Source organism: Protobothrops mucrosquamatus, unplaced genomic scaffold, assembly GCF_001527695.2.
Source record: "Protobothrops mucrosquamatus isolate PMUCROS unplaced genomic scaffold, P.Mucros_1.0 scaffold_182, whole genome shotgun sequence".
In the NCBI taxonomy this organism is placed as follows: Eukaryota; Metazoa; Chordata; class Lepidosauria; order Squamata; family Viperidae; genus Protobothrops; species Protobothrops mucrosquamatus.
Window position 1 is genome coordinate 209,625 of NW_015386258.1, and position 24,243 is coordinate 233,867.

Here is a 24,243-nt window from a genome sequence, read left to right on the forward strand (position 1 = left end):
ATTGCTTGATTATTTTTTCCAAGATCTTCCCAGGTATTGAGGTCAGGCTGATAGGTCTGTAATTTCCTGGATCCATTTTTTTCCTTTTTTGAAGATGGGAACTACATCCTATCCCCTGGTAGTTCCCCAGTGCTCCAGGATTTTGAAAGATATAGTTCAGTGGTTCTGAGATCATATCTGCCAGTTCCTTCAGAACCTTGGGGTGTAGTCCATCTGGTCCTGGTGATTTGCACTCATCTAGGGTGGACAGGTGCTCACTTACCATTTTCTTGCCTATTTTAACTTGTGTTTCTATTCTGTTTTTTATGGCACTATTTTTGTACTGTTTTTTCCCTTTGTGTAAATAAGGTTGGACTGTTTTTTCCCTTTGTGTAAATAAGCAAATACGCAAAAAAAAAAAGTTGGAGGGCTTCTGAAATAAAATTTGTTATATTCCTCCTCCAGTTCAGATGAGGAATCGTTAATAAGCAAAAGAAAAAAGTTGTAGGACTTCTAAAATATGAGCAAATTTATGGTATTAAGAACCCTTCACTCACTGTAGCTTTTTCAAATCGGCTGCAGTGTTAATTTTCAGATTCCAGAGAAGTCTTTTGTATATTAAATTGCTAATCTAATAAAGAGATGTTTCAGCATGCCAAGGGTATAATACCACCTCAATCTTGTGAGCTGTTCTTGAATTTCCGCCCAGTTTTCCTTTTTGTCCAGTGGCCAGTCCTTTACTGGCCTGCCATAACCTCTATTCAATAGATGGGAATGTGAGGTCTAGCTATCAATCTGTTTCAGTCCAGATAATCATCCTGGGCAAGGTCTGTATTATAATTAGGATGAAAGGAACTAGATGTTTTGACATAGCAAGTATGTTTTTCACCTGTAAACTGTTAATGCACTTTTTAAATGTAAGACCCCACTGAGACACCCTATCCCAATGGACTATTAAAAGCAAATCAGAGACAATTTCAGGGCGGTTTGTTTATTTATTGACATTTCATAATATTCCAGTTAAAATACAAATATAACTAAGTATATGTTGCTTTTCTATTCCAACCAAATCTATTGGGAAGAGAATATATGCTCGGTCTGGTGGCTGCTTGGAGCTTTCTTTTCAGGAAAGAGTCTAAAATATTATAGAGATAGAGAAAACACCTTGTAATAAAAAGGTATTTCAGAATTAATTTTAAAGGAAAGAAATATACTTCGAAGTGTTTCAAATGAATGTTATAAAAACAAGGAAGGGTAAATGTGCAGGGTTATCCTACAGATGCTATTACCTAGATATACAGATATACAAAAATGCCCAGTACTTTTCAAATTACAATTTGAGATAGTGCTAATAGAACAAATAGCCTATGGAACGCTATTAATAATTTAAAATTGTAAATAGTAGGCCCCTATTAAAAAATATGCATATTTTCCCAGTCAAGGAATTCTGTCTAAGGCAGGGGTCCCCAACCCCATGGCCACAGCCCTCTACTGCAGAGGTCCCCTCCACCAGGGACCGGTTCTGTGGAGAAAGGTTTTTCCGCAGACCAGAGAGTGTGTGGTTTTGGAGCTTTGCTTGTTTGTGCGGACCGGTTGCTGGAATGCCACGGACCAGTACTAGTCCATGGACCAGGGATTGGGGACCCCTGCTCTACTGAGCTGTGCAAGCAATGGGCAGGCGCATGAAGCTCCACTCTCCGCTCACATGAGTGGAGCTTTACATGCAAGCACACGCACCCTCTGCTCAAGTAGAGCTCCATGCATGAGCGCAAGTGTGCTTCATTCATGCCTGAAGCTCCAATGCAGCTGTGCGTCCGTGTGCCTGCCACTCACACACACTGTCATGGTTCCGACAGATGAAACTCTTCAAAGAACTTTGAGGCATTGTTTACCTTAAAGAATCTTTATTCGAGTAGCATAACATCGGCACGTACATAGGTCAAGCCAAAATCTGAATTCCCCTCCCCTGAGCACATAGTATCAAAGCACAATTCCCTCCTCTAATTAACAGTCATAAATCACATTCTCCAATTAGTTTGAAATGCTGGCTTTCCCACCAGTCTTTCAACCGCCATTTCTTATCATCTCTTATTTCAAAAAGCCTTGGTTCTCACCCTTATACAGTATTGTTATGTCTAACTAATCTCCTATGCACATTCCTCCTCTTTCCCCCAGTATCATCTAATTCTAACTTTAAGAGTAAAACATAAAGTAAAGGAAAATGGCTGCATCTCCATATGTTGTCAAAGCAAGAACATCCGATGTGAGCAGCGTTGACACACACACTGTGTTGGGCCGGGCTGCCAAGGTGGAAAGTTTGGGGACCGCTGGTCTAAGACATTTTTGGAATTGCGACTTGTTGAAAAACATGTTTTATTTTAAAGTTCAATTTTTCCAAAACATCAGAGTAATGGCAGAAGTATGGCAGTATGTAGGTTCACGCTGTAATGAAGCAGTTGTTGGTGATTTTTTTTTCTTAATGAGAGAAAACAATTGTGTGGTTCACATTTCTGGAGATCTGCTCTTGTAATTATAATGTTATGGTAGTTGTTCATTTGACAGGGTTGAAATGTTAGTTTAATGAATTTGTATTGGGGGCGGAATAATAGTATAAATATTTTGAGTGCCTTATTTAACGTTTGCTTGTGTGAGAGAGAAAGAGAGAAAGAGCATATAGCTGAGTGAATTGTTGCTTACATACTGCATTGTATTTGTACATGTTGTATTTGTCCTGGACTTATGACTGCTGATTTAAGAACAGTCCAGAATCACGATGGCCACGAAGTGTGCGCTTTTTGGCCCATAGAGCACTTCCAGCCATGCTTGACAATCTGTTTGCACCTGTTTGGTAATAACCAGTTGCCAAATGCCCTACAATCATGCAATCTCCATTATAGTCTTCTCTGTTGGCTTCCCCAGAAAGTTAGTGGAAAGCCAAGGGAAAGCTGTAAGTTGCTGCTGCCTGCTGCAAAGCTGAGATGCCCTCCTGGCAGGCAATCCCTTGAAAGCTAAAGGGATGCCTGCCAGGAAGAACTCTTAGTTTCACACGGAGTTGAGATTCTCCCCTCCTCCATGGCAGGCAGCCCTTTGAGAGCGAAAAGGCTGCCTGCTTGATGGAACTTCCTCCAATTGGCTGAAAAAACGGAGTTCAGATCCTGAACGTCTGAGTTCTGGTTCCTGCAGCCCTTCAGAGGGGTTCCCCTTTGCGGATGGAGGGAATTGAAAGGGAGCACTTTCGCTCTGTCTGCTTAATAACCCGAAAAGATTGCATAATGATTGCAACTGAGAGTGCTGGGATTGCAATCACTGAGCGAAGCAGTCATTTCACTCAGTCCTGTCCCAGTTGTGCTCATCAGTCAAGGACTAGAAAAGCAACAAAGATGGTGAAGGGTCTGGAGGCTAAACCATAGGATGAACGGTTGAGGGAACTAGGTATGTCTAGCCCTGTGGTGGCGAAACTAGGGCACACGTGCCACAGGTGGCATGCAGAGCCCTCTCTGTGGGCACACGCGCCACCGTCCCAGTGCTAGGCCTTCAGCTGGGTTTTATAAAATCTTTTCGCTTTAGGCCTCCGCCACCGTGTGCAAAAAAAAAAAAGTTTCAATCAATCAATCAATTTCAACTTCTCGCAGGGAAAAAAAAGATCTCGCAAAGTTGGAATTGGTTGATCGAACTTTTTAGTCCTACCCAGTCTGCCGTTACTACCGCAGCCACACCCACCCAATGGGCCACACCCACCCAATGGGCCATGCCCACCTGGCACCCAACGGTACATAAGTGGGGTTTGGGTTGCAGTTTGGGCACTCAGTCTCTAAAAGGTTCGCCATCACTGGTCTAGCCTATTGAAGGGAAGGATTAGGGGTGACGTAAGTGTTTTTCAGAACTTGAAAGGGGAGAAGAGGTGATTGACTTATTCTTCAAAGTACCTGAGGGCAAGACGAGAAGTAATGGGTGAAAGCCTGTTAAAGAGAGATTCAACCTAGAAGTAAGGAGAATTTTTCTGACAGTGAGAACAATTAATCAATAGAATAACTTGCATCCCAAAGTTGTGGGTGCTCCATCACTGGACGTTTTCAAAAATAGACTGGACTACTATTTGACTGGGATAATGTAAGGCTCCTGTGGATCAGGGGGTTGGACCAGAAGACCTCCGAGTTCCTTTTCAGCCCTCTGCTTCTATGTTCTATGTATAGCCTACAGCTATTCAAAATAATTCTCTGCCTGTATACTAAGCTGGTGTTAATCAATAAAGTCTTGAACTCGTAACTGCAGTTATACACCTGTGTAGTGACATACCTATGTAGTGTTTAAAGGTGGAACGCGTAGGTTTCATCCTATGGCATGTAATTTGTATTGATTCTGTGGAGGAAGTTTACTGAAGACTGTTCCTTGACTTCAGAACATCTGTGACTAGACTCTAACATCTTATCTTTTCAAAGGATATTTTATAAATACGAACCTTAATCAAACAAGGCCAACGTGAACATAAAAAATAAACATTAATGATATGTAGGTGATGATAAATCTCTTGATCAAAACAGATTACTTTCACGTGGATCCTCATTTCATGTATTTAATGCAATTCTACATGTATAACTTCACTTTATCATCATGTTCCTTACCAGTCAAGTTTTAGAGAGAAGTAAGAAACAAGCTTGAACTCTATATAAAAAGCTGTCTACTGTAGTTACTATTTTTATCCCTTCAATAGATGAACAAAGCTAAATATGTTGTCCTTAGTCACATAAACACCCTTTATTGTAAACTTAAAATATTTCTAAATGCCTAAATAACAATAAGGCCATATTTATTGACTCTATTCTTATCTTTGTGGCTGACATTTTAAAATAGCAATTTTAAGTAAATTTAATATTACGTTTTGTCAGTGAAACTTGTCTTGTAGGCTCAGGTGGGGGTCAGGGTTTATATAACAAAATGCACTTAGAATTGCTTTGTCTGAAGTCCTATTGTACACCTCCTTCTCCCACTAAATTCAGTGGGAATTATTTCTAGGAGACAAACATAGCATTGTACTCTAAGGGAATGAATCAGGGACTCCAAAATGTTTTAATATCTTGTCATTTGATAAATTGAATTAAAGAAAATAAACTTCATAAAATTATAGACTTTAACGTAAGAGTTGGCCACAAATATTTTGATATAGGTAGTCCTTGACTTATGACTTATGACCACAAAATTTCTGTTGCTAAGCGAGACAGTTGTTTAGTGAATTTTGCCCCATTTTATTACCTTTCTAGCTATAGTTGTTAAGTGAATCACTGCAGTTGTTAAGTAAATCTGGCTTCCTCATTGACTTTGTTTGCCAGAATTTCATAAAAGGTGATCACACAACCCCAGGATACTGCAACCTTCATAAATATGAGTCAATTGCTAAGCATCCGAATTTTGATCATGCGACCATGGGGATGCTGCAACGGTTGTAAGTGTGAAAAACGGTCATTAGTCACTTTTTCCAGTGCCGTTGTAACTTTGAACAGTCACTGAATGAACTATTGTAAGTCGAAAACTACCTGTAATTGCATAGTTTGGTCTCTAATAATTATGAAGTGTTTTTGTCCAAAACATAAGAGAAAGGGTTATACTAATTAGGCTAGAAAAATCCAAATGACCCCTAGAATGCAGCTTTCTAGTCATTATTCAGATTTTTACAGCCCAGATATTGTAGCTTTAATGATACATGGTCTTCAGAAAGCCCTAAGCTATTTCTGTAGTTAAAGTTTAAAGTCTTAAATGGACTTAAGAATTCAGCTGGCAAGCACTTTAGATCTGGGTCATGAACTTTAATTTTGCAGACATGACCTTTGCAATTACCCAAAAATTCAGAAATTGTATGGGATATAACCAGATAACTTTCTGGATACTGCAAATTCATATCTTTTAAATTTTGGATGGAGGGGGTGAAGTTTTTATCCCATTTATTTTTGTGTGCTTCTAGATCAGAACGTTATTATAGATTATCTCATCTCAAATAAAAAGCAATGGTGGCTTTTGATAGTGACATTTAATTCTTATCCTTTCAGCAGAAAATCCACTTTCCTTTTAATAAAACTCTCCCTTAATTACGTTAAGCTTAGTATTAGTCACTGATTAAATTATTCAGGAAAATTCATGCTGCAGCAAAAAATGAAGAATCGCTATAGTTTCCTCTGACATTACAAAAACTGTGGTTACTATGAGTAATGTTGTATTTAAAGTGGCTTAGTTTCCATGGAGATAGCTTCCAAGGTGAAAGGAAGACCGTCACTGTTGAATAATTGTCTCAGACATTCCTTTGGCATATGTTAGACATGGGCATCTAAGAGCTGTTTTTTGTGTTTTTTTTGTTTAGTCTTCTTGGGATTCTACAGATAGCAGTGAAGGGTGCAAATGTTTCTGGTTTTGAATTGCAGAATAGGACCCATCCATGGCAGCCTTGCATGAAAACACATGAAGGAACAAGTACGCATTTTCTGGCTTGGATGTGACTAACGTATTATTGGGCATTTGAGCACGCTAATTTCATGTCTTTATCCACAAACTATGTTATGCTGCAAATACATTTTGACACACCCACATACACACAGAATGAGTAAGTGAAAAAAGAAAAGAGAGGAAAGAAATATTACAATGGAATTCATCTCAGAATCAATTTTGCACATTTTCAAAGAATGCCGGAAAAAAAGACCTTTACTTTTATAGCGTATAGTGAGTGACCAGTTGGATGACCATAAAAGAGTAAAGCTATGTACTAACTTTGAGCTGTCTCTTACGATAACAAACCAGCATTCGCAATATAATTTCACTAGCCATAGCATTTCACAATATCTCTCTATTGATTTCCAGCAATCTAATAGTAGAGCAGAAAAAGGCTAAGTAGATGCTGCTATATTTTCCTTTTCTTTCTTGAGAAAGGAAAAATAGAAATTGCTGAGTTCCATCTGATATTGCCGTATCCCCAAATAAGGTTTATGGTGTATAAAAGCAAATTTCCACCCCATGGAAACACTGGCATCAATTCATCCCTTGTTAACAGTCTGACCTGAAGAGATGTTCATGGTAGAAATGTATGAGCAAATATTGGAATTCCAGTACAAGAATTAGAAGGGCAATAGAAGTAGCACCTTCTCATTTTTTAAATTGGAAAAAAGTTTGCCTTACTTGGGCATTGTTTTCTAAATGGCTTGTCTCCCCTTTTTTTTTTATTTGATGCATAATGGGCAAGATCCAAGCATGTTGTTAGAAATAAAAGAAAATATACAAATCACTTGGTTTCTCATAGACTTCTGCTCTGTAAACTCAGTACTCCCATAGAATGAGGACGGTGGTTTTTACCAATATTTATTTATCTCTTCCTTCTTCAACCACTAGAAGTCTTTAGCCTTATTCTAAAATATAGATACATTGTTCTAGGACTAACATGGATCCTGATAGGAAAAATGTGTGCACTGATTCTCAGGTTTTTTTCTGAGTGCAATTCAGTATGCTGGTCATCATCTTGAAAACCCTTCATGGCATTGGACCAGGTTAGTTGTGGGACCTCCCTGAGAGTATCTGTCCATTCCGCCATATTGGATAGAGGGGGCACATTCCATGTTCCTTCTCTGAAATACTGCCATCTAGTGGGGTGTCAGAAATAATCCTTTTTCTGTGGCAACCTCTGCCCTGTGGAGCACTCTTCCCTGAGTTCTAGCAAGCCGCCACTTTCTCAGTCTTTGGGAAGTGCTGGGGTAAGATACAATTGGGCCTGAAGATAGTCGTGTTGGTTGCATCAAAAAAAGAAGGGTTGTGGTGTCAAGTTTTTGTTTTCAGTGTGTTTGGTTTTGCTGCTGGCATGAGCTACTAAAAGTTGGGTCATTTAAGCTTAATGTGCATCTTTTAGATAAATAAGNGCAAGCCGCCACTTTCTCAGTCTTTGGGAAGTGCTGGGGTAAGATACAATTGGGCCTGAAGATAGTCGTGTTGGTTGCATCAAAAAAAGAAGGGTTGTGGTGTCAAGTTTTTGTTTTCAGTGTGTTTGGTTTTGCTGCTGGCATGAGCTACTAAAAGTTGGGTCATTTAAGCTTAATGTGCATCTTTTAGATAAATAAGCAAATAATTCCAAGATTATAAAATGGATAACTGGACACACGAGTAGTTGAGTTTTTTAAAAAAGGTCAAGCGTAGGAGAGAGATCTAAGCAATATCTAACCTTTGTTTTGGAAGTAAACATCTGTACAATATTGTATCCCTATTCTGTTACATTGTTCTGATACGTGTTTAATTCCCATTTGATCCAATGTTTTGTAAAACTTAAAACGGGTTCTGTACCATTTATTTTGTCAGATTCCTTTGGGAAATAAATTCTTCTGGCTTCTTCTATGTTGGTATTCCACCTGCTAGTGAAAACATTATTATCTTTGCAGAGCGCTCATTTGGCTATGATTGACACCTTAATGATGGCATATACTGTAGAAATGATCAGTGTGGAAAAAGTTATTGCATGTGTACAGCAGTATTCCTCCTTCTTCCAAGCTACAGACCTGCCCTATGACATAGAAGATGCGGTCATGTTCTGGATAAATAAGGTAAGCTTTTCATTTAACCATCATGGTGTTTTTAAAGGAAGGAAATAAAGGATGCAGCTTATCACTTACTTGAGGGTTACCTGATTGCTTTTTATTAGTCTCCTCTCAGTTTCTAACTGAACAAAAATAATGTCAACTAATGCATGCAGTTTGCTGGATTTCTAAATACCCTTAGACCAAGGGTGTCAAACTGCCGGCCCGTGGGCCAGATGCGTCATGCCGAAACTGTGTCCACCCCATTGCTGGCAATGGAAAAAAAGTCGCGATACGTCATGACACGTCACGTGACGTTGCGAGTTTGACACCCTTGCCCTAGACAGTGATGGGATTCAGCCAGTTCGCACCAGTTTGGCAGAACCGGTAGCTAGTTTTTTGTGCCCAGGCCCAGAACGGACTTCCGGAAGTTGCATCCACACAGAACCGGTTGTTCACATATTGTGATGACCCAGGGCCCCGAACGGAGGCAAAGCAATTAGCTGGTCAGAACAATTGTCTTTGTAAGCACTGGCAACGTTCACCCAACAGCCCCCACATATGCTGGCACAAGTTTAATAAAACAGTCAGGGAAGTTTACACGGTTCTTTAAAGTAAAAGAGATAACAAGCAAACGTATAATCCTTTCAACTCCCAGCTTGCCTGTGAACTGCAAACTGCACACCGCAGACAGCAAGGAGAAATCAGCAGGAAGCAGACTTGGTCCAAAATACAAAGTGTCCAGGTACAAGAGCACACTATCACAAGAGTTCACATTTGTTCCCGGCAAATGCCCCGCCCCACAGCGTCTCCTTAAATCCTACTCCCCAGGTGTGCCTTGTGGAGTGGGGCGTAACGCTCTCCTCCCGAGCAAGTGAGCCTGCCTCCGTTGTTCCCTCCTCCTCTCTGCTCTCCTTGCTCTGGGATCTGGTGGGGAGGGGCCTTGCTCCTCGCCTGAACTCTGCCTTCCCTGTTCCAAACTTGAAGGGCCCTGGCCTGCTTCAGCCTGCTCCTCCCCACAGTCCTCCAAAGCCACAGACACCCCCTCCTGGGCCTCAACAGGGAACTCCATGTCGTCCTCAGAGTCAGGCTCAGACGGAGGCATGACACATATTTGAATCCCACCAGTGCCCTTAGACAGTAAGTTTTGGTCATATTTCTTTGCAATATTTGAATGCTAACCTGTAGCTTTCAACTAAAGTGCAAAGCTGTATAAAGGGGAAAAGAAAGAGCTTGCACAAATATTTTTGGTCATTTTCCTGATTTGCAAAATTATTTAATTCAGCCATTGTGATATTAACAAAATTGCTAAGCATGATAATCTATAGGATATAACGACAAAATACTTAGCTAGGGTTTATTTAGCCCAATTTTATGTTTCCTGAATTTTCACCTGAAAACAAATCATGGTCATTATTTCTTAAAACAAGCCCTAATGTGATGCTATGATTTGAACTTAGTTTCTGAATCCTTTTTAAAAATATGGTTTATAGTTATGTCTGACTTTCTGCTTTATCTAGGATACTAAACACTTACATATTCTGTCACAATAGAAAGAAAAACAAGAGACTTGTGTGTATATTAAAGACATTTACTAAATAACAAATGTGGAAAATACAGCTTTAAATAGGATACCATTGGTATTATATCCTTCGAGTGAAAAATGAAAAGTATCTGACAGTGGCCTCTTCAGCAAACCGCAGTGATACCAGCATGGCTATGCATACATGCCTGATGTAAATGTTGTGTTTGCATGTGTGCACCAGCAGTTGTAGAGTGATGTGCCTGACCTCCCCAGTGGTAGTTACCGATATTTTCTAAATCAGCAAAGGATGGTTTACTGACTTTTTTTCACACTTTAAGTGTTTTCACATTTAATGCTAATTAGGTCCTTAAAGTACTTAGCCAGTATTAGTAGTGCTTAACATCGAGCAAAGGTTTAAGCCAGGGGTCTTCAAACTTGGCCCTTTTATGACTTGTGGATTTCAACTGGCTGAGGAATTCTGGGAGTTGAAGTCCACAAGTCATAAAAGGGCCAAGGTTGAAGACCCCTGGTTTAAACTCAGGGAGTTATAGATTTGGGTTTTTTAAAACAACTCTATAGAATTGGGTAAAAAGCTTTATATGATCTAAAAGGAAATCAGACTAATTTTGGAAGAGGAAGTCTTGGGATTTCTCAAGGTGGTCAGGTAATTTGGTTACCTATGGTCAGGGAACATATTGGTTAAAGTCAAGGTTTTTTTTTTTAATTGTAAGTTTACCAGTAGTGGTATGAAACACTCCGAGGGCAACGTAGCAAAGGGCAAAGAGTCTTGTCTTTCAATACACAAAACAGTCTCATGTTCTGTTTGAACAGCTAATGGTATATTGCAGGGGTAGCAACCTTGGCTCTTTTATAAGTTGTGGACTTCAATACCCAGAATTCCTGAACCAACCATGCTGACTCAGTAATTCTGGGAGTTGAAGTTCCCAAGTCATAAAAGAGCCAAGGTTGCCTACCCCTGGTATATAGGATAACTAATAGCTTAATGTAGTCAAGCAGTGCCCTTTCTTTTTTGGTGCTACTTTTTGGGTGCTACTTTGAGATACTATTCAGATATTTAAAAAGGAAAGGCAGAAGGAAAACAGATAAGGAATTAGCGAGACAAATTGCAATTGGCTTGCTTACATGCAAGGTAGATCATAGTTTGCTCAGCAAACCATGAGCAAGTGGCCTAGTTTGTGTGTAGATCAAGCCTTATTCTTAATGACTAGTCAAATCCAGATCAGATGCAATATTTTCACAAAGTCTGTATTCTTTCTGCATAGAAGTAGACATAGCAGATATGTATGGCAATCATAATGCACCATTGTTCTCAAGTTGCTGAGATATGTGCTATTCATTTATTTTCTACCAAATCCTTAAGATGATGTAAACAGCAAGAATGGAAATAAATGATTAAATAGGCATTTGTTGATTTCTTGAATCAGTGCATTAGTGTTCCAAGTTCCACGTGTGTGAAACCAGTGCAAATATATTGCATGTTCTGCTATGGTGCAAAGACAATATTAAAAAGGCAGCATCTTCAGCCTTGCGCACCCCAGTTGTGTTGGACTTCATCTCCCCTAATCCATAACAGAGCTGATGGAAATGCCAGCTAAGAATGGAAGGAGTAGAAGTCTTAACAATTACTAGGTAGGGAAAAGTCTGTCTTAAAGTGTCTATGCAATTTCAGTGTCACTTCTAAGTATTGCTAAGCTCAACTACTTTAAAGCTTTGAAGATTAAACTCATTTGGCCTTTTAAGACTCATTTGTACACTGGAAGAACACCAAGAAAATAAGAGAGACTTGTATTGCAAACAATTTTTAAAACCTTGGCTGAACTGTTTCAAAATTACCCATGGTAGAATAATTATACTAAGTAGACTTTTATTTATATCTCAGCAAGAAACCAAAGTTTACTTAAGTCTAATTTTCTTTGCCCTTTTAGGCAAATGAACACTTAAAGGATATAATGGAACAGGAGCAGAAGCTAAAAGAGCAACATGGGGCAGAAACTCCGGGAGGTCAAAAGGTATGTGTGCAAAATGCACTAGTTAAGAAACATTCAGAATAATTGCAACTAATGAGGGATTTCTCTTTTTAAAATATGTTTTAAGACAGGGGTAGGCAACCTTGGCTCTTTTATGACTCGTGGACTGCAACTCCCAGAATTCCTGAGCCAGCAGGAATTGAAGTCCACGAGTCATAAAAGAACCAAGGTTGCCTACCCTTAAGAGATCATTAGCCAGTTTGGTGTAGTGGTTAAGATGCTGATCTAGAAACCATGGACCGGTACTGGGCCGCAGCATGCCAGCAACTGGTCCGCACAAATAAACAAAGCCCCATCCATGGGATGCAGACAACACATGAAACCACGCACTCTCCGATCTGTGGAAAAACCTTTCTCCATGGAACCGATCCCTGGTGCCCGAAAGTTTGGAGACCTCTGTTCTAGCTTGTTCTAAATATGATAATAATAGTTTCACTGATCAGATAAATCAAACCAACTACATAGATCAGTTAAAGACAGGTGTGTATGTGTGTGTGATGGCATAACAAGCCAAGATATGATCATTCAGGTATGATCATAATGTGGAGCTATCCATGGTCATTATAAATACCAACAACTTCTATTATCTTGTAGTTACTTATAATTTCTTGATAATAGTACACCTTGGTTGGCTTATTCTACTGATTGTTATTTTAGTCATATGCCATATGTGCGTAGCATCAGTCCTTTGCTCAGTCATGGATGTAATTTTCCAATGTAAACTTTGTTATTGAGGTCCAGTGGTTGCTTAGCCTCAAGAGAAATTTTTTTCCCCCTCCCATTTCATTCCATTTTTCTTGGTGTGTGACTAAGCAAGCTCAACTTCTTCTCCTTCCTTTCTGCATGCTAAATTGAGCCATTCCTAGCTATGCAACTGTCACAATTAGATTCTGCATCAGTTTTGCTAAAGTGGTTGACATAGCTCGATAATTGCCCTGTCACTTCTCATGACTCTAGTCTCCTGTTTTGGCCCTTTTCTGCCCCAGCCCCCAGTTTGTTTTCATTATGAAGAATGGAAGTAAATTATTTGCTTCGTTGAAGACTATAATTAATGACTCACAGCCAGTCAGATGTAGGAACTTCCATGAATTAAATTACTCCAGTTTATAGGTCCCTGCCCTCCCCCACTTTATTTCTCTGGTGTTATATTTAGAGGATCACACTCTAGATTTAATCGTCACAAGGAGTTGAGTTTTTCTGCCTCCTCCCTTAGCCTAGAAAGAACTATAGAGCTGTTATTTCTGCAGCATTTTAAAGACAAATATTCTACCAAAAATGCACATTAGTTTCAAGTAAGCATGACCTCTACATTGCAAATATTGATGATTGGGGGTTTTTTTTGCTTAATGAGATGTAGTAACATATTAAACCTTAAAATTTTATTGATGGATGGATGGATGCATGAGATAGATAGATAGATAGATAGATAGATAGATAGATAGATAGATAGATAGATAGATAGATAGATAGATAGATAGATAGATAGATAGATACTATAGATATTATGGCCCATTTTTAGAGTACAGAAGAATAATTGTATGGAGTTGTATCAGGGATTGTGAAGTAATGCTGGTGAAGTATTTTAATAGCATTTTATTTATTTTATTATTTACTTATTGAGCTTGTATGGTGCCAAATCCATTTAGATTCATGGAAATTTATAAAAAAAATTAAAACTATTAAAACGTTTGTGGTAGAACGTAACAGTTCAAACCAATAACATCTCATGGTAAGCAATGTAAACATTAATATATCCACAGTAAATGGTAAAATGGCAAAGCTTCTATAGCAACCTCTAGCATCATAAAATAAATTAATCATTGTTCAATAAAGAGAGTCTCATAATAGAACCACAATCCCATAATTCATAGTCCAAAGCTACCAGTTGGCACTTAACCACCAAACCACCGTCCAGAATAGACCAATCATCTCTGCTTTCTCATTATAAGAGAGACTATTGTAATATCCAAAGGGAGACATTCTACCGACCATAGTAAAGAAATGTGTTATTGGCTCACTCTCTCTCATCTTATAGTAACATGGGATAAATAACACCTTCTCTCTGGATGGGTTAATTCAAATTGGCAAAAGCACTCATGAAGATACCTTAGTGCAGGGGTCCTCAACCTTGGCAACTTTAAGACTTGTGGACTTCAACTCCCAGAGTTCTTTTGTGGACTTCAACTCCCAGAGTTCTTCAGCTAGCTGGCTGAGGAATTCTGGGAGTTGAAGTCCACAAGTCTTAAAGTTGCCAAGGTTGAGGACCTCTGCCTCAGTGCTAAACCAGATAGGGTTTTTAGGTTAAAATCCGCAGTTGGCCTTGAGCATATCTTCCTGGCAGTTAACACTTGCTAGCAAGCAGCTTTGTTACAACAATATAATCCTTTTTTTGTATTTTAACTTAACTTATATTGTATTTTAACTTTCTGAATAAAATAAAAAAATATTGACAGCAATATATTCCTCAAAGTTACGAAGGAAGCTTACTTCTTTCATCATCTACCAAATGGTTTATGACTGGAAAAGCAGGAGATAAGCCAAATAAAATCTGATGTATACCTAGTTCATAAATTAACTGATGACATTCTTAAAATTTTTGTCCCCTTGGGGAAAAAGAACTCTCAGAATAATTTTAATGTTTAAAATTATGAATAAAATTATTTTTAATATAGAATAACTCTGACAACAAAGATTCTTAAAACAGCTTCCAATGATTCAGAATTAAATATTAGTAAATTTAAAATGGATTACAGTAATATTCATGAAAGAAAAGAAAATGTTTAAGCAACAATCAGTAAAAATAGTATTGCTTGGTAGAGAATCTTCCTAAGAAAGAAAGTCACACAGGAAAAACTATGTAAGAAGTAAAATTTTGCAATTGGCTTTTAGTATGGGAATTTAGAATACATCCAGCATCAGTGGGTGGGCACTTAAAACCATTATTTGTGCTAATAATTTAGCTCTGCATTCCCTGTATTTTCCCAGAATATAATTTCTTCTTCTTTTATTCGTTACCAAAATACTAGTACAAAACTCATCAATATATAACAAGTTTTATGTTACTCATTTTATAACGTATTAAGAGTGAATGAGCTTATCCTTAAAAATTGAAGAAGATTGGTTTTTTATGATCAGAAGTGCCTTAAAGGTGTACTTCCATTGCTCATGGAAAAATGTAGAATAAAAAGGTTACAAGGTTACAACTCCGACTTGGAAGCCCCAGTGTAACTCATTCAAAGATTAAATTGTTTTATTTGATTAGAATAATAGATTAGAAATAGCTACTACGTTTTTGAGATAAAAGGTACTGTTTATGTGTATGTCAATTTATCTCAGAATGAGAGTTTTTCTGCTGCAGTGTGCTGAACTGACAAATAGTAACTCATTGTTTTCACCTGGGTACTATTAACAATCCTATTTGTAATAAATGAATGTGTATTTCAAGACAATTAAGTACAATTAATTTTTCATGAATCTGAAAATGGCTTAAAGAAAAATGTAACGGTGGAATTGCTCAATGACAGTCGTGTTCATGTTCTTCTTTGCCTGTTGCTTTTTTCCCTGCTGCTTTCCTTGAAGTCTCCTTCCAAGTGGTTTTGGAAACTGGTTCCTGTAAGTTTGTCATATCGCTTCACTTTGATTCAGTAGTTTAACCTTGTATCAGTTGCTTTGCCAATGTCGTGGTAGTGCATTCATGTGTTTCGTTTCTGCCTCCCCACCCAAAGGAGACAGCAGAGATAATTTAAGGTATTCTGGAATAGTGTTGGCCCCATCATCCATTTCACAATTTTCAGGAGTGAGGAGTAAATGACTTACAAAAGGAGAGCAGATAATGGAGCAGGTCCAAACAGCTGAGAACCATTATCTGCAACAGCATGGATGATATATGAGTATCCATCAGGATTGTGAATGCTCATTTTAGTTTTAACATTTAACTCTATCTATCTATCTATCTATCTATCTATCTATCTATCTATCTATCTATCTATCTATCTATCTATCTATCAGATCGATAGATAGATCGATAGATAGATAGATAGATAGATAGATAGATAGATAGATAGATAGATAGATAGATAGATTTATATATTCACACACATATGATTACAATTGCTCATTATTATATATACTTTAAATACATAATTATCATTTTCTACAACAAAAGTTTTCACTTCCAAACAAACTTGGCAGCAGATCTAAGCTCATTTTATTTCTTTAATCCTAAGATAGTTGTGATTTAGGTTTGAAAATGCAGAAATCTACATATTCAACACATTTATTTTACTAAGGTGGGGAATTTTTTGGGGGGAGGAGGAAAAATTGTTCTAACATGTCAGAAGCAGGGGGTTGGACTCGATGACCTCCAAGGTCCCTTCCAACTTTATTATTATTATTATTATTATTATTATTATTATTATTATTATTATTATTATTATTATTATTATTATTGATATGTTAGTTTGGGATGTGTTTATGGGATACCTGTATACACAATGAGACATATACAAAGAAGAATGTATGGTATATATAATACAGATACACATGCACTTTGAGTGTTTTGAAAATTATTTGGAAGACATAATATGAAACAAGTGGGAATGAAATACCTCTTTAAAGGAGTCATATATTTTTGCAGAGTGGTGACAGGTAGCTAGGAGTGTTGGAAGGTGGACAGAGAGGAGCAGTAGTATCTGCAAAGTTTTGTTTCCTGGAGATAACAGAAGGGAAGGAACCGAGGCTGTGTGTAGTTCATAGCTAATAGGAAGGAGAGAAACATGCCCAGATAGGGCCACCTGCTCATAGCCAGGAAGTGATCCCAGAACCCAGCTTGCCCCTGTGGCAGCTGGTGCTAAAATTGCTGTGTTTGGCTGCGTCTATCACCATCAGTTTCATTATTTATAGGAAGGTCACACACGTTCGTTATTTCAGGCAGTCGTGGCACTACAAACTTTGAGAATATCTGTAAAAATTAATATTGTATATCTACAACAAATCCTTTCGCGGCACTACAAACTTTGAGAATATCTGTAAAAATTAATATTGTATATCTACAACAAATCCTTTCCTTAGAAAAAAGAGGGGGGAAACAGAACATTGAACATCACATGTAATTAATGCTCAGTCGTTGTGATAAATATACAAGAGTGGATCCCCGATGCTTATATGAATTCTTTTTCCCCTTCTGTAATTTGAAATGACTCTTACACAATTCATTCATTATTTCTTCTCACCCCATTGTAAACAGAAGTAAACAAAACTGAAGTCTTTGAAGTAAAAAAAAAATGAAGTCATAGGGTGATGGGCATTTTAAAAAATAGAACTGACACCTTGGAAGAAGGAACATGGGCTTCTGTAGGAGAATTTAGAAGCTTACAAATATCTCAGCCCATATGAAAAGGCTCAGAGTTTGCTAATACAAGAAGAATAAACATACATAAATTATACATTAAAAAGCAGTAAAGACACCTAATATGAAACAATTAAAAACACAGCTGGTGAGTTTGAGACGATGTCTGATGTATTAACTTTCAGAATCCAAAGAGAGCCTGATTTATCAAACTCAAATTTGCCCAAATGCACAAATTGTCATACTTCCAAAGAATAGTGGAAAGCTGTCAACAACAGACTCAACTGGGAACATAGACCACAGTATAGCCAGGAAAAACCCTGGCTTACATTTCTTAGTTACGACTCTTTCAAGTGCCTTAACAAATGCAGTTAATGTTGTTTCAGAAGAGAAACAAATTGTGGCATGTTATGTTGAGAGTGACTGATTGACTGGTAGACTAGTTAATACATAATGTTAACCCATAGGCAGTGACTTACCCAGTAGCTGCACTCACAGTTAATGCTAGGACAAAGCTAAATCACATTATGGTTTAATGTATTGCATAAATCCTATTTGTGAGGTTAATTGCGGCTCCTTGATACCAACTAAATCTATAAGCTATTACTTGGAACTAGTTTATTTAGTTCAGATTGAAATTAATCAGCTGCAAAATACATGAAAAGGAGCTAAAGCTACACTATACTTTTCAACTCACTGGACAGAAAATACGAATATTGGAATATCATAATTAAGATATTTTCCTCCAATCTTCACACACCAAAGCTTTATCAAGTTTGTAATAGGGCCATTCAGGGTACTAATTCAGTTTATTACAAAAAACGACCTTTTGTGTTCTAGAAAGTGTGGCTGAACTTGAACTCAGATAAGGAAATTAGATTCATGCATTTATATTCATCCATAATGTGCTTTATTTATGGCTTTGTTCAAAGCATGAAGCAAGCGCTATGGTTTGTAATCCATGGTGTGTGGGTCTAACCATAATCTGTTCTGTTTTGTGTGCCATCATTCATTTTTGTTGCTCTGATCTCTTAATTCCTTAAGTATAAATATTGATGATCTAGAAATATTGTGTGGATGTTGGAGAAACTTGATGAAAGACTGCACGCCTCTGAATGGAACTGTTTAAATCTACATAAATTAAGAAAATGAGATCTGGTTTGAAAAATCTGGATTTGTTTGTTTGTTAGTAGATATTTAGCTGAAGAGTTTCCATCACATCACTCTTTGTACCAATGTTTCTGGATGGTTTTCTTGTTTTTATATGACAGGCCCGATACCGGAAGGAACAGACTTTACTTAAGCAGCTGCCTTGTGTTCCCTTGGTGGAAAATTTGCTGAAAGATGGCAGAGATGGATGTGCTTTGGCTGCTCTGATCCATTTTTACTGCCCAGAGATTGTTAGATTAGAGGGTAAGTCTGCTTGATTACGATAAGCCTGTTCATCAGGCATTAGACTAGCCTTTTATTTTAACTGAATCTTGGCTTATTTTTCCAATTTGTTCATTGAGCCAGGGTTCATTGGCTCAGGCATTAAACAGAATTATGGTTTAATGCAAACCAGACTATTTGTACTATCCTTGTTTGGCTGAGTTCAAGTTCCCAGCTTTACGAACTCTCTGGTTTTATGAAATTGGGAATATCCTCACCAATTGGGAATTTGTCCTCACCAAATCAGTGTGGTTCAACTGAAAGTTTAATTTAAGTAAAATACAAATTTAACTTATTTTTTTTCTGTGAGTCATTTTTATTGTGGCAGCATGTTTAATAAACTAACATTTAAAATTACCAGATAGATAAACATTTGGCTTTTATTTGGGTGTGACAATAAATAATTGCTTAACAGAATGCTAACAAACTTTTCATGGGTCTCTGGCTTATAGCCCCCCCTCCTCCTCCCCTCCCCGCCGCCTTTCCCATTCCTTACGCGTGATTATTGCTGTTTTGAATGAATCACAGCTTTACATTTTTCTTCAACTACGAAAGAAACAAATGAACTGCAAGCATGATTAATGAAGGGTATTTTTTTTAAAAAAATAGACAATATTAATAGCAGTTTAAAATCTGCTCTGAGTAAAAAACAAGCAAACCCAAAGTTCAGTTATAGAAATAAAGCTGATTGTCTCTTCACTATCTCATGGAGAAGATAAATGGGAAAGAGGCAGTTTGGCTGCTTAGGAGTAAATAATTACTACTAAGTGGGTTTTTGCTGGTCAAAAGTCAACAATTTAATGAAATTAACATGTGAATGATTGCACAGCCCAAGCATACCACTCACTTGTTCTTGCTTTCACAGAGACAATTAAACCAATCAAAAAGGTAACTGCTTAATAGGAATCAAGGATTATGATTAACTGTCCTGAGAAATTGACTTCAAACCAGATTTTGCTATTAGTTTAGAATCCCTTTTTAGATCCACTCACTTAACCCTAATGGTTGGTCACACTATACAAAAGTATCCCTTTTCAGGTTTTTAACTATTTATTTACAGGAAGTGAAAGCGAACGCAGAAGCACATGTGGGGGGGTTACATCTTGATTGGTGAAGTATGTTTTAGTATTAGGTGCCATCATTCCAAAGTATTTATATTGATTAATGTGTAATGAGCCAGTTTGTTGCAGTGATTAAGACACAGGATAGAAACTAGGAGACTGAGTTTTAGTTCAGTCCTTAGGCCAGGGGTAGGCAACCTCGGCTCTTTTATGACTCATGGACTTCAACTCCCAGAATTCCTGAGTCAGCTATGCTGACTCAAGAATTCTGGGAGTTGAAGTCCATAAGTCATAAAAGAGCCTTAAGCACATAGTCAGTTTGGTGGCCTTGAACCAGTCTCTTTCTCTCAGCCCTAAGAAGAAGCAGGGGACCAACCATTTTGAAAACTTTGCCAAGAAAACTCATCCAGGCAGTCACCAGGAGTCAAAAGCTGACTTGAAGGCAGCCAAAAACAAAAGTATAATTCTACAAAATACTGGTCCATTGTTTTATTTTCCGTGTCTAATAGTTTCATTGTTTACAAAATCACCAGTTTAAAGAAGTTTACCTAACTGAATTGGCACTGCTGTGAATAAAACCCTATATGGGGATTCCTTGGTGCTCTCTGTGCTTGGTTGTTTTCTTGCAAATCAGGTAACATCCTATATAGTATCTTGGAAATGAATTCTGGTTTCTCAGTACTGGGAATTGTGGAACCACATCGTTTTTTTTCTCCCCATCATATAGATATCTGTTTGAAGGAAACCATGTCACTGGCTGACAGTTTGTACAATCTGCAACTGATCCAGGAATTTTGTCAGGAATACTTAAACCAATGTTGCCATTTTGCACTGGAAGATATGTTGTATGCTGCTTCTTCAGTAAAGGTAATACAAAAACGAGATGGCTGTAGTTGTTTTATTCCCCCCAGGATGGGATAATTGTACGCAGGGTCCTATTACTGCCTTCTCTTGCTATTTCAAAAATTAAACCATATAACCTATATTTTATTTTCCAATGGTGATTTATTAATTGCATAAATTTTCACTCCCATACCAACTCTGCTTTCTTCTGCGTTGCATCAATTATCTTTCAATATTTGTGAATATGGAACAAATTTTCTCAGTGTTTAACTGAAGGGAATTAATTCTGTTTATCAAAACTTCTTGTTTGCTATCACAATTTAAACATGTAATCTGGAATTAGGCTAAGTCTTCAAAACTGTCAGTTTGCCCACTTTCTTTTCAAAGGGGGAAAGAGGAAACGTTACTCAGAAACCATGACTGGAACTACCAATGTGCATCCAACCTCTTTTTTGAATAAGTTTTCTTTTTCATGAATCCAAAAAAAGGAGTTTTCTAATTGAAAACAATGTTATAATTATACTGTATTAAGGTGACTGGAAATAACAAACACTTCTGGAATGATTTGTCTATTTGTAATAACCTTTAGATTTCCATTCCAAAAAGATGCTTAATCTCTTTAACTATACACAGAGTTTGGGGTTTTTTTCCTTCTGAATAAAGAATTGTCTATCTGTTTAATCTGAGCTTGAGGTTGGGATCCCTGGCAATTGTTTTGTGAGGTTTTCAAATTAAAGACCTTAAAAAGTAAAGAGCTTTTCTGGCCTGGTTGAAATTTTACCATTGTTAATATTTCCTTAGCCTTGCACATTTAAACTAATGAGCATTATCATGTTGGCTTACTACAGTGAATGTGTATGAGACATTTAAACTGCAAAATTAGAAATAATGCAATATGTTACGAAAACCACTTTAATTCAGGCTAAACGAAGTAAGGGATACATGTAGATAAAATGTCAAACTATAGCTAAATCCTGCATAATATATCTTGATAAATGAACTTGATTTTCTCTCAGATTAATGTTAGGACACAAATATGACTGAATCCTGATTAATACAACTTGATAAATTAACTTGTTTTCTGCTCTGATCCTGAATTATAAAAGTGCATAGACCTTGGATTACTCATTAAGAGAAAACTCAATTGCAATGTGTCTCAGCATTTTCAGAAACGTATTCCCCATATGTAAATAAGTAGTAAGCTAGTGTAGTGTAGTAGTTAAGAGATTAGACAAGGAACAAGATAGAGATAGTTAAGTTCACGTTTACCCTCAGTCACAGAAACTTTCTGACTGATTAAACCAACCTCCCAAAGATTTGTTTTTGTGGGGATGAAATACAGAAAAATCTATCTGTAAAATGTCTTGAGCTGCTAGAGAAAAAGCAGGATATAAATGTAATAAATAAATAAAACATTACAGAAAGGGTTACCAGATTTTCCTCCCAGAATTTTGACAAGGAAACACAACTAGCATTGTGCCATGGAATCTTATACTCCCGGCATTTCAGTTTAAGTGATCCCAGGGAGATCACTTATTCTAATATTCTAAAATGGCTATTTTTGAATAAGTCTGGCTTGTTAGTGAAGGCCAGTAGAATGCCTAACTCCTGAAAACCTTTTACTTTGGGATCATGGGTCGCTCATTTTAATGCTCAAAAGAAACTGAATTCAGTTGAACCGAATGCGAGATGCATGCACTTCAGAAGACCTAAATATAAGGTCATAACCTGCTTTTAAAACGTGAATAAGCCTCCCCTGCATCCTGCTGCGTCAGTACAGTTTTGATCCTCACTGCAGCTGCAATCTGCCGTAGCTATTCTCAGCTTGTCGTTTTACATTGCTTTTCCACTAAGGAATGTGCTACTTGTTATATGAATTACAACATATCTGCAGAGCACCTGAGTCTCCTTTTGCAGTTTGATGTAGTGGATAGTTTCTGTCCTTTGATATCAGTTATAATGTGCTCCTACATGATTTTACCTTTCTTTCCTTATGGCAACCAAAAATCAATTGCTTATTTAAATATACAGTATCTTTGAACCCCTTGATTCCTTAGGGCAGGGGTAGGCAACCTTGACTCTTTTATGACTCGTGGACTTCAACTCCCAGAATTCCTGAGCCAGCCATGACTCCATGAGTCATAAAAGAGCCAAGGTTGCCTACCCCTGCCTTAGGGGGATAGGGCTATCAGACAGTTACTAGCTGCAGAGAAATTTAGAAAACTCTGATAACCGATTGGCCATCTGAATTATTCAGTCCAAACCTGGTAGCTACGCTACAAATTTGTGGTGTAAAACATTGTGAAAAAGCCTTGTTTCCTTGAATGAAGCTAGATTTTTGCCATCTTTAGTAGGATCAACCAAAATATCAAGGTTGTGGAAAGAAGTTTAAATTCCCACAGAGGAATTTTAAAAAAAAAATCTAATTAAAAGGTTTGGAAGATAAATATAATCTTTGAGTACTTTTTGAATTAAGAACTGTTAGGCTATATTCTTTAAAAATTATGTTTTTTCAATACAGTTTCTGATAAACCAAACAAGACATTTATTAAGAATACTTGGGAAGCTTCCCTATAAATAAATTTCAGTTTTTCTGCTTCCTCACTTGAAAACTTCATTCCTAAATAAATCACATGGTAATTAATTAGACACAATAAAGCTTCCTAGTCTTTTTGGCTTTCTATTATACACTATAAAGTAGGTCATGCTCATTTATTGAGGGTCAATTACTTGCAAAGGGAGGAAGCAACTGGATAATTTTTCAACCTTTTCTTTGTGACACATGCCCTGCATAATAACCTGAATTCATCTATGCATCAGCTTTCTCTAAAATATTAATGTTGAAAGAACCCTATTTAAAATCTGGTTTTGCGCGGTAGCGACTGGTCGTGGGCTTGCGGATCCTCCACACCCTGGTGGCTAATTTCGCCTTGCCTGGGTCTGAGTTGCCCCAGAGAGGCGACAAAGAAAGAAGGGTGCTCCAGCAATTTTGGAACGGCGGCGGCCATTCCGTTCAACTTGGGGAAAGCCTTCTAACCCGACAGGAGAAAGGCTGGCCATATTGCATCGACCAGCCCAAGCTACTAGCAACCAAAGTCCAAAAGCACTAACCAGCACAACTGTGATCAGGGTGTTTGAAACGGTGAGGAATTCGATCTTCTCTTTTCTATTCTACATTTGATTTCCTGGAAAAGATCCCCAAGAAGCAAAATACCTCCGAAAGGGAAGGAGGGGAATTTCCACCCCACCCTTATACTAATGGAAGCGGCGAATTAATCTTTTTATGGATGATCAAAATATATGGAAGTGAAAAACAAATAGTTGCTGATACCTAGTGATGGATGAAGACTATGACAGCTATGACTTTAATATAAGACTTGGCAAAACCTGGGAAAAGCTAATCTGTGTTTGTGACCTTCAAAGTTTTAACAACAAAGAACAGCTGTGATAAAAAAAGACAATAATCTGGGCT

General features: G+C 37.6%; 1 protein-coding gene across 1 annotated transcript in view; it reads left to right on the forward strand.

The window, feature by feature from the left end:
• The window catches only part of CAMSAP2 (calmodulin regulated spectrin associated protein family member 2), an 82,100-nt gene that overhangs the window by 26,956 nt on the left and 30,901 nt on the right, over positions 1 to 24,243 (forward strand). Inside the window, exons 3-7 of the mRNA XM_029285717.1 lie at positions 8,382 to 8,543; positions 11,988 to 12,071; positions 15,669 to 15,701; positions 18,708 to 18,849; positions 20,656 to 20,795. Coding sequence (XP_029141550.1) covers positions 8,382 to 8,543; positions 11,988 to 12,071; positions 15,669 to 15,701; positions 18,708 to 18,849; positions 20,656 to 20,795 — 561 coding nt within the window. The remainder of the gene's footprint in view (positions 1 to 8,381; positions 8,544 to 11,987; positions 12,072 to 15,668; positions 15,702 to 18,707; positions 18,850 to 20,655; positions 20,796 to 24,243) is intronic.